General features: G+C 42.7%; 1 protein-coding gene across 2 annotated transcripts in view; it reads right to left on the minus strand.

Moving 5' to 3' along the window:
* Positions 1-1281: 1281 nt before the first annotated feature.
* The window catches only part of SDR16C5 (short chain dehydrogenase/reductase family 16C, member 5), a 21058-nt gene continuing 10971 nt past the window's right edge, over positions 1282-11368 (minus strand). The window contains exons 4-7 of one of the 2 annotated variants that reach the window (XM_011997580.1): positions 10248-10347; positions 7955-8099; positions 6860-6985; positions 1282-2857 (exon numbers count right to left, since the gene is read on the minus strand). In XM_011997580.1, the coding sequence (XP_011852970.1) occupies positions 2764-2857; positions 6860-6985; positions 7955-8099; positions 10248-10347 (465 nt within the window). In that variant the 3' untranslated portion in view covers positions 1282-2763. The remainder of the gene's footprint in view (positions 2858-6859; positions 6986-7954; positions 8100-10247; positions 10348-11368) is intronic. The other variant, XM_011997581.1, reaches the window with a different exon arrangement.

The raw sequence follows: 11368 nt of genomic DNA on the forward strand, positions 1-11368 counted from the left end.
ATGAGGAATGATATGGGAATTTGGGAGGTAATTAGGGTTAGATGAGGTCAAGAAAGTAGAGCCCTTATGATGGAACTGGTGTCTTTAGAAGAAGAAGAAATAGCTCCCCGACCCCTGCCCTCCCCTCCCCTCTCGTCCTCTCCCTTCCCCTTCCCTCCTTCCCTCCTACCCTCTCTCTCTCTCTCTCCACAAGCCAGCAAGAGAGCCCTCACCAGAAAACGAATCAGCTGCCACCTTGATCTTGGACTCCCAGCTTCCAGAATTATGAGAATTAAATTTTTGTTGTTTAAAGTACCCAATTTATGGGTACTTTATGTTATGGTGGTCCCAGTGGACTAAGACAGCACCACAATGTAAAACCACATACATACACACACACACACACACACACCCCCAGTGGACTAAGACAGCATCACAATGTAAAACCACATACATACACACACACACACACACACACCCCCAGTGGACTAAGACAGCATCACAATGTAAAACCACACACACACACACCCCCCCGCCAGGGGACTAAGACAGCATCACAATGTAAAACCACACACACACACAGTGCGTGGCACACATTTTTACCCAGTCAAACTCCTTCTTACACCAAGAATTCTTCTCTGCTTTGGAGCAGCTCAGTGAGTACAGGATGCTGGAAGATGAGCCCTGCAGGGCAGAATGCCCAGGCATGGGGCACAGCCCTGGCCCTGTGTCCCTCCGTTTCCTCAGGATTGCTTAGGTGTTGGGCTCTTGGTCATGGCTACATTAGGACTAAATTTCGGATGGAAACGGGCATGACACACATGCTGAGAGCACTCCTCGCTCCCCGGGGCATTAAATCACCTTGTTATTTAGTGCCCTCTAGAATCCTCTAATTTACATGTGGTCTCTTCTCATAAAAGTGTCTCAAGTAAATCTGAATTTGTTTAGACAATTTTATGGGTATTGTAAAACCACAATTGAATTTCAGGGCTTTGTCACAGTCCAGCCAAGATGCACTCCAATTAGAAATAATTGCTATTAATGATGTTATGATGTGGGGGATGCCTGCAGTGCTCCTGGACCTTTGTTGTACTGACTCCCCGAAGAGTCTGAGCTTTATTCTTCAACTAAATAGACAGGACCCTAGAAGATACGCTTCTGGAATTGTAATATTACAGCAATATTGTGCTTCTTTCTTAATTAACCTTGTTAACCAAGGATTTGGAACGTCGGTGGGTGACTCTAAGAGGGCCTTTGTTATCCTCTCAGTACACATCTACAGTGGAGTAAGATGTCACTCTGTGAAATAAAACGCCTTTATTCTTTGGCATACACCAAATACCTTCATCATTCTTTGAGTAATGATTGACAGTCTTGTTTAATGAAATAACATTTGTCAAATACTTAATTTGCTGCCAGACACAGTAAATGTTGAGTTATGATTGTTATAGTATTATCATAAAACAAATTTTTTTTTAAGGCTTTCTGAATGGAAGGGAAATATGGGACAGAGCTGTCATGTTTGTGGAGGCCACTCAAGGTAAATCAGACCGCAGTGGATTCCAGAGTTTACACTCCCTGAGATCACTGCCCCTATGACAGCATTTTACCCCCAAGATAGTGAAATTCGCAATTCTTTAGACTTTTACAGGGTCTCCCAAGGTACCGCTCATCCCTTCCTTGCTCCCCACAAGAGGGAAGTGACAAAGGCTGCTGTTTCTCTTGCAAGGCTGCCCCCGCCAGCCTGAGAAGGAGTTCCAGGGATATGGTAATTAACATATTTTTCTTAATCTTGCTTTTGTAGTTAATCTCCAAAGCATGAAAGCACTTTGCCAGTTGATTAAACTGTAAGAATACAATAGATCCGAAGTGAGGGCAGCACTGATGAATGTAAATGCATAAAATTGCCCATTCTGCAGGAAAACGCCTCAACCTGCATCCCAACTTGAAATACTAAGTTAAACACTTAAAATTAATTGCATGAATATATTTTTTGGATCAATAGATAGCAAAAAACCTAACTTGGTAGAATTTCATCTTCAAAATAAGAAGCAACCACTCTTTGATCTCTTCTAGGAAACAAAAGTGATTTGATTTAAGAGTTTGATCTAGGATCACCGCCTATGAGGGGGGTTCAGGGAATGCCCAGTAAGGCTCTTGGGGACAATGGTGCTGGATGGGCCTTTAGCCAGACTGGCACTCAGTCTGCATATCCAGGAGGGCATTCAGAAATAAGTATTTGTGTAGCTGTTTTGGAAAGAAGGGCATTAGAGGCGGGGCTTTTCTACATTAGGTGGTACAGGTTCAAAAGGCCAGAGCGGAGAGCAAGGAGGTGGGAATCCAGAGCTGTGTGTCCTCTGGAGAGAGGGCATTCTGACTGGATACCCACATGTCCTCTTTGCCCCTCAGCCCTGCTCCCCAGTACAGGTTAACCACAGCCACCGGCTCCATTTGAGCCACCTCCCCAACGACCAAAAAGCTCAGGGCAGCTTGTGGCCATGGCTTATCACTTTCTTACATCTGTGGTGAATGGAAATGACAAAAATAGACTGTCTTTATTTTTGGAAAACAAATAGCAAAAGAAAAAACCAAAACTCAACCAAATAGGTGATAGCAACATTATTTTCAAATGCATTGGTTGAAAATTCTAGTCCAGATAACAGAACAGGAGTGGTACTTGTGGTCTCCAGATATATTCCACTGTCAGACAAAAATACTTTTCTTCACTGAAGTACACATTATGTAACATTGTGTATCAGATGACCTCAGCCATCGAGTTGGTCTTTAGAGCTTCTTCTTTCGTTCAAGAAAGCCATCCATTGCATGAAAGATGTCAAGATAGTCACCTATAAGCAGTACTGTCTTGAGGGGCAAAAAGCTAAAGAGAACACAAGAATAAACTTTCGTGATTATCATTCATGAAAGCCTCTTTACCACCTCTACTGAAAAGCAGTGTCACCTCCTGTGGCAGATGAGGTCATTCACTCATGCACACACTATGCAGCCTGACTGCTACCTGCCTCAGGGTCACTGGGCCTTCTTCACTATATCAGAGGACACTTGCCCAGGGCCTCGACAGGTTTTGTGGCTTTACTTAAGTTATTCAATTCACTTCTCATTTCAGTTTCCAAAGCATCACTCCACTGTACAATGACACAGAGGAAGCAGTGAAGTGTTGTGGTGTAGGCATGGGCTCTGGGGGCAGATGAGCCTGGCTGGAATCCTAGCTCCGTCATTTGCAATGCCACCTTAGGCAACTGACTCAGCTCACAGACCTCAATTTCCTCAGCTGTAAAATGAGGTCATCAATCTGCCTGGGACTACTATAAGGATGAGATGCAATAACTCCTCAAACCTTGGGCAAGACTCAACTAACACTGTTCATTTTCTCCATCCCCGCCTGCCCCTCTGCAAAGCCATATATATGCATGATCATCATCCCAACAGAGCACTCTGCTCCACTGGCCTTAGCATTCAATACTGCAGAGCAAGGAAACAAAGCAGGCACAGGAAACCTGAGACTCATCCTAAGGTGGGGAGTAACAGAAAGGACCCCATGCTCCTTGTTCCCCTGTTTGGGCACCCCAAGATCTCCAGGTGGTTCATCCCCTCCACAGTTTCAAGTCTCTGGTCAACTACTACCTTCTTTATGAGACTCCCCCCACCCATTAAACACCACTCTTAAAATTAAATCTCACAGGCTGGGCGCAGTGGCTCATGCCCATAATCCTAGCACTTTGGGAGGCCGAGGCGGGCAGATCACAATGTCAGGAGTTTGAGACCAGCCTGGCCAACATGGTGAAACTCTGTCTCTACTAAAAACACAAAAATTAGCCAGGCGTGGTGGCACATGCCTGTAATCCTAGCTACTCAGGAGGCTGAGGCAGGAGAATTGCTTGAAACCAGGAGGTGGGGGGTTGCAGTGAGGCATGATCGTGCCACTGCACTCCGGCCTGGGCAACATAGCAAGAGTCTGTCTCAAAAGAAAAAAAAAATTAAATCTCGCCGAGATGTGGTGGCTCATGCTTGTAATTCCAATGCCTTGAGAGGCTGAGGTGGGAGGATTGCTTGAAGCCAGGAATTTGAGACCAGCCTGGGCAATATAGCAAGACCCCATCTCTAAAAAAATAAAAATAAATTAGCTGCGCATAATGGTGCACAACTATAGTCCCAGCTATTTGGGAGGCTGAGGTGGGAGGATGACTTGAGCCTGGGAGTTTGAGGCTGCTGTGGGCTATGATCACACCACTGCACTCTAGCCTGGGTGACAGAACAAGACCTTGTCTCCAAAAAAAATTAAATAAGTAAAATTAAAAAAAAAACGTAAATCTTGGCCAGGCGCGGTGGCTCACGCTTGTAATCCCAGCACTTGGAGTTCGAGACTAGCCTGGCCAATGTGGTGACACCCCGACTCTACTAAAAATACAAAATTTAGCCAGGCATGGTGGCAGGCACCTGTAATCCCAGCTACTGAGGAGGCTGAGACAGGAGAATCACTTGAACCCGGGAAGGTGGGGGTTGCAGTGACCCAATATCGTGCCATTGGACTCTAGCCTGGGTGATGAGCGAAACTTCATCTCAAAAAAAAAAAAAAAAAAAAAAAGTAAAAAAAGTAAAACGCAACTTGCACCCATCTACCTCCCACTGTGGGATTTCCTTTTTTCCCTTTCCTGCTTTATATTTCTTTAGCGCACTTACGGTCTTTTCTTTTACTTTACTTTTTTTTGTTGTTGTTGCTTTTCTGTTCCCTCACCCCACAGGAAGTGATTTCCACATGGGCAGGGACCACTGTTTGTCTTGTTCTTTGCTGTAACCCTGAGCGCAGATCTTTGGATGGTGGGTGATTCATGACACACACAGCACTCTCTGAATGTTTGCTGAATGAATGTTTGGTGGAGTGTTTGATGTGACTGCCTTTACTGAGCTTCTTCACCTTGCCTTTGGCTTACTCAGCAGCTATCTAGCCCTCTCTCAAAACATGTCCCATAACTAGTATGTCATAAAACTAAACATAATCTCCACAGTTATTCAAAGTAGAAAAAGTAAGTTCCATGTTCTTACCATTGGCATTACTATACTATAATCTGCTATCTATTAAGCAGAAAGAACTTAGTGTGTTGTGAATGCACACCCTGCCCAATAAACAGTGCATTACACGAATCTACAAGCTATGACAAACATGGTCTTTACATTGTAAATGAAGAAGCCAAAACCTGGAGAATAAAGGGCATGCTCAGAGTCACAGACTTAGTAAATAGTGGGATCATAAGCCTGGATTTCGAATTGCTTATCAAGGATCCTTTGCTGTGTCCCACACAGCCTCAGTCAGGCATTCTGACCCCTCCTGTGCCAGATGAAGCCTGGAGAAATGATAGGATGCAAGAATGACATTTGGTTCATTGCACAAAGTAGAGATAATTAGCTAACGAGAAAAGAAATTTCTGTACACTGGATGGGCAATGGCTGCTGGCCATGTAGTGGATGTGAGATATAATATCTATCTTCAAATAACTAGGAATTGTCATTGGCAAGACTGATGGAATTGCACATGGAGCTGGGGGAGAAGCACAAACCAATGAGGGGAAGTTCAAACGAGGCAGATTTCAACTCAAGGTGCTTCCTCACAGAGCAGAAAGCCCAGTGAGGCAAGATTTAACTAGATGACCTGTTACAGTCTAGAAAATGAATTGAGGTAACAGGAATCAGCAGCGCACCACTATCCTTGTAACCGGGTCAAATGCTCATTCAGTACCTATGAATTTCAGCACTGAAACTCCATGGAGAGCAGGGAAGGGTGCACAAGAATGCTTTTTCTACTTTTTTTTTTTTTTTTTTGACATGGAGTTTTCGGTCTTGTTGCCCAAGCTGGAGGGCAACGGCGTGACCTCAGCTCACTGCAACCTCTGCCTTCCCGTTTCAAGCGATTCTCCTGCCTCGGCCTCCAGAGTAGCTGGGATTACAGGCATGCGTCACCGTGTACTTTTTTTATTTTTTAAGAGACAGAGTCTCACTCTGTTGTCAAGATGGAGTCTCACTCTGTTGCCACTCTGATCGTGGCTTACTGCAGCCTCAAATCCCTGGGTTCAAGCAATCCTCCTTCCTCAGCCTCCTGACTAGCTGGGACTATAGGTGTGTACCAGCTTCAAATTCCTGGGCTCAACCAATCCTCCTGACTCAGGCTCCTAAGTAGCTGGGACTACAGGCTTGCACTACCATGCCTGGCTTATTTGTTATTTTTGTAGAGATGGGGTCTTGCTTTGTTTCCCAGGCTAGTCTTGAACTCCTGACCTCAAACAGTCCTCTCACCTTGGACTCCCAAAGTGCTGGGATTACAAATGTGAGCCGCTGCTCCCAGCCCTTTCTTGTGCTTTTAAGAGGTGGTTTTACGTTTTTTCCCTCAAATTCTTTAACCATCCTAAGAGTTCGAATTTATTATGTATTACTAATAGTACCCATACCACAAATTTCTGTAGCACTTGGCTTACTGTCTAGCCTTGACTTTGGGGCCCTGTACCTGAGGAGGTATGGATACAATATCTAGTCCAACAGGATTATTTTATCATGAACACAAGAAAATCTCTCCTAAAAATGATCATTTCAATCTTTCCATCTGCCAGTACATTCACATCTTTTTCAGAATAATTCGATACTAAGGTAGCAGGAAGGGTCAGACCCCATTTTCTTGACTCATGGGGGGCACTGCAACTATGTAAATTTGGTATTGCATCAGCAATGGGCACAATGATAGAATTAACAGGACTTAATAGAATTAAATGAATGAATTTTAATTTATCAGGTATTTTTAAAGTGGCTTCTGGTGGGATTTGGAGTAAACTGTAGATTGGCATGTTAGGGAAGTAATAGAAGCTAACGTAATTACCTTTTAAGAAACATCATGAAGTATAAAAACTTTGGCATATAGAAGTACATTTTTTCTTGTAGAATAGCTTCTACTATTTTTTCCGCGGCATATTCTGGTTCCAGAATTGGCAACAGAGAAGGACAGCTAGAATATAAAATGACAACAATTAAAAAAAAACCCCAAAGGCCAAATTCACAAATAAAGATAATTTTTCAAATTAGGGATAAAAGGTTTTAAGACGTTATCACTTTTTTCTTTCCCTTTCAAATTTCATTTATTTTTATATTTACTCCTTTATTGTCAATGTGTCAATGCAGTCAGTAGTAACATAACTAAAATATGAAATGAAAAGTGATTCTCATTAACACACTGATATTACAATATACATATATGTGAAATCATATTAAACAAATATTCCAAATATTTGTAAGGCAAGCTGTTGAAAACACATTGCCTGTAGTCTCCATGAGATACAGAATTGGGCGTCTGTGACTGCTATGGCCTGGGTATTTGTGTCCCCCACAAAACTCACATGTTGAAGCCTAAACTCCCAATGTGATGGCATTTGGAGGTGGGGCTTTTGAGGTGTAGCTAGGTCACCATTGTGGAGCCCTCATGAATGGGATTAGTGCCTGTCTGAGAAGAGCCTATCAGCACCTTAGTCTTGGACTTCTAGCCTCCAGAACTGTGAGAAAGGCCTTTTTCTTGTTTAAGCCACCTAGTGTATGATAGTTCATTATAGCAACTCCTTCTGTATGACCAAGACAGTGTCTCTCCAATGATTGCCAGTCCTCCTGGAATCAGAGAGGGGGCATAATGGGATTGGACGGCAGGAAGGGGATGTGGACAGGAGAGCCTGGGAGATGGAGGAGCAGATGCAGGGCCTGGGGGGCTATCAGAGAGACACTGCCTTGATAAACCATTCCCATTCAACTTGGTATCCTTCACACAAACACATACTAAGAACGACCTCAGAATTCTAAGACCATTTATAAATCATACTGAATCCCAGAACAATATATTTTAAACCACTTTAAAAAACAGAACAAAATAAAATAGATAGCAAATCATTTTTAAAAGTGTAGATTCTGTGAAATTAAAGGGTATACTTACACTGTAGTACAACCTTCAAACATTCCAGTTTTTATAAAAAAGGGGCACACAATTGTGGTTTTGATCCCCTTTTGATTTTGGACAAATGTTTCTACAAATACAGATTCAGCAAGCCCAAAGGCTGCAAATTTACTTGCACAATAATCTGCAAAAGACAAAGCATGATCATGTATATTCCAAAGTTTTAAAATGGCATTACCTTAAGGTCTACCCATAATGCTAACAGCAACAGAAAATAAGAAAACAATTTCAGAGGTCTCCTTTTGTGTAATCTTGGTCTACTCCCACTGGAAGAAGTGAGTAGGGAGTGGGAAGGGACATGGTTAACTGAAGATCAGGGTCAGCTGACAATGATCAGGTGAGGCCCAGCACAAGAAGGGCTGCAGAGATCCTGCCTCAGGTCACACTGCTGGACTTTACTAGCAAGTCAATGCATTGTGAGCCCCTGTGCTAGTTCTTACATGAGGCCCTGTCTCAAAAAATTGCAATCCCACTGGGGCATGAAGACATTCAAAAGAAGAAACAAAACACTAACTGATATAGGAATCTAGGCAAGAGAGGCCAGCATGGGTTGTGATTCTCAGATCAAGTTTTCTTCCAACTCTAACTTTCCTTCACTTCCAGAAAAACAACAACAGCAACAACAACAACAACAACAACAAATAAAACAAAGGGCTTGGTAGCTTCAACTTCCACCTCTTCAATACCTTGAAAATGCAGGGTAGGGGCAGAGGGATGAATGGAAAGTGACACTTGTGTCCATTTTGAACTTTTTGTCTTTAATCATACTTGTTTTAACAAAACATCTGACTATTCAATTGACTAAGTGAAAAAGTTTGGAGAAGAAATGGTGTTCAGGTGCATTAACACTTTCCTTTGCCCCACACATTCAGAGGAGGCATATTTAAACTTGCTATGTTACGGTGCAGCTACTGCAATTGGCAAGAGCCAGTTTATAAGTGCCAGGCATGGGGTTGTCCAGCCCCAGTGCTGTCCAGACAGTGGATCAGAGGCTAGAGACTGGGAAGGGGGAGGAGGAGTCCAGAGCAGCTTCTAGGGTAATTGAAATCATCAGGTATAAATGCAGCTGAGCCCCTTGACCCCTGAGATTCTGATGAGCAGATATGGCCCATGACCCAAGGAATCTGCATGCTAAACTGGCATCCCTGGTGGTTCTGATGCAGGGGAGAAAAGACTCACACGATGGGAAATACAAAAGGCTTACACTTGTTTCTAAGATGAGCTGTGAGTGGGAGAGTCCTGTATCTGAAGACAGGAATATTCTGTCTGAAAAGGATTGATAAGGAGCTGTAAATATACCTGAATGATTTCAAAGACGCGTGACTTAACAGATGTATAAGACAGAGGTAAGATAATAGCTGATAAGTTCTAAGAAGGAGAGAGGAAGGGAAGTCCTGAGTCATAAGGAGGATAGATTGGTGATATTTAGGGTGACTGGTGGTTCTGAAAAACCTATTCATGTGATGGACATACTGAGCTAAGACTGGTTTTGTCAATCTTGAACTATGCCACTTTGCTTCAAAGCATTAGGAACTACTGAACTGGCAAACTGGCTTATCTGTTACCCGAATGTCGCTGCTACAGTTCTGTTGGATGAGTTTTAGCAATCCTTGTAAGCCAGGACATGGGACATTTGCGCTAGGGGATGCCATGGTAGGTTAGGTCAAGGTTTCTGTTCCTTCTAGAGCCAGCTCCCAAGTTGGGCCTCCTTGGTTGAGGCTCTCGAAGGATCTCTTTGCCTCCTCCCCACTGCTACTGTCAAGTCAGTTGGCTGTTGCAAGGGAGATGAAAATGCCCGCCACTTCCTGCAGGTCTTCAGCCAGTGGAAAAACAAAGCAGTTAACTTTAGGTTTCTTGAGGTGAAGAAACTTTATCCAAACTCACAGCAGTGGGGAGATCACTTCAAGGAAACTTCAGGAGAAGACAGGGTCATCCTCCTTACCGTCCTGTGACAGTGTCAGTGTGACGTTTGGGGGACAGTTGTTATGTTGATCACTTGTGCAAAAAAATTATCAGTGAGGCTTCTCTCTCTTTTAAACAAAGGGGACTGCATAAGACCTAATGATTCCAAAGGGCACAGTCCAATTTCACGTAAGTCTATCTGATGGGCGGTTTTGCTACACGATGAAGTTATCAACCACTTATTGACTATACTTTTTAGCTTATTATTCTTTATCATTAGGACATCAAGTCAGTGCTAATTATTCAGAGCTATTATGCAAGTTAAAGTTATAGGGAATTTTGCAATTGTAAATGGCTATGTTTTTCTTACCTGCCAGCCCATTTACTCCAACTAATCCAGCTGAACTTGAAATGCAAACCAAATGTCCATGGTCATTAGCAATCATAGCAGGTAGAAAGGCTTTATAAGTCTAAGAAGACAAAGGAAAACTTTTGATGTTTAATGCCACATTGTATAATTTTATCAGATATTTATATACTCATTGTGATCAAAAAATCTTTCTTTTCAGCCCATAAAGTATCTGAAGGTATGGGGATATAAAAACTTAAACATCTAGAAAGCAATCATTTTAACTTATTTAACCTGTTAGATCAATTTTTTATGGCAATTCCAGTATTATTAAAATAATTTATTCAGACTTACGTTTTTGCTCATATTTGACTTTTAACGACACAATATTAAGACAAGAATTGAAGGAGTATGGGAAAATCTTTGTTGTGGCAGCCACAACCCCAAACCTCACAAACATGATGCTTTAGATTTAGATTGCCCTCTCTCTCCTTAGCTTGATTTTGAGTTTCAAATTTTCCCTGAACATTGTTCACAGGACATCTGGTTGTTGACTTCAATTTTAAAAGAGCACTTTGTTTTAAACTCATCTCTACTCTTTAAAATAAGTTTCTTATTTTTGTTCCATTTCATAAAACAGAGTATCTATTAGAAAGAGGGCACATCTGTATACTGTCCAACACCTTCACCATTGATTGGGAGTCTGGAGAAAGAACGTAAAGGAGACAGAAACGAGCTTTTGAAGAAGACATCTTCTGCCACAAAGGAGTAACTAATCACATCCAAAGACATGGAGGTGAGAAAAGGGATCTCTTACAAAGGCCAAACCTCACTTGTTTGCCTGCATTGCAATAAGTCTCAGAGAGAAACTAACAGGTAGAGAGAGGTGGGAAGTCAAAACAAAGCAAAAGGAAGCAGTGCAGCAAACAATCCGGGGTCTGCCATGAGTTGGGACACTTCTCAGTAGGGATACTGCCTTTGAGAGACCAGCCTTCAGGTAGCTCTTGGACACTCTAGCAATTGAGTCACTGTCTTTGTGCCTGGCAATGTGCAGATGCTTAAAGAATGTACATGAACTTGCCCAGAAGAAGTAAAGGGAGTGAGAGGACATGAGGAGTGATAGGAGCCAGGGAAACACCAGC

Source organism: Mandrillus leucophaeus, unplaced genomic scaffold (assembly GCF_000951045.1).
Source record: "Mandrillus leucophaeus isolate KB7577 unplaced genomic scaffold, Mleu.le_1.0 Scaffold542, whole genome shotgun sequence".
NCBI classification, from domain to species: domain Eukaryota; kingdom Metazoa; phylum Chordata; class Mammalia; order Primates; family Cercopithecidae; genus Mandrillus; species Mandrillus leucophaeus.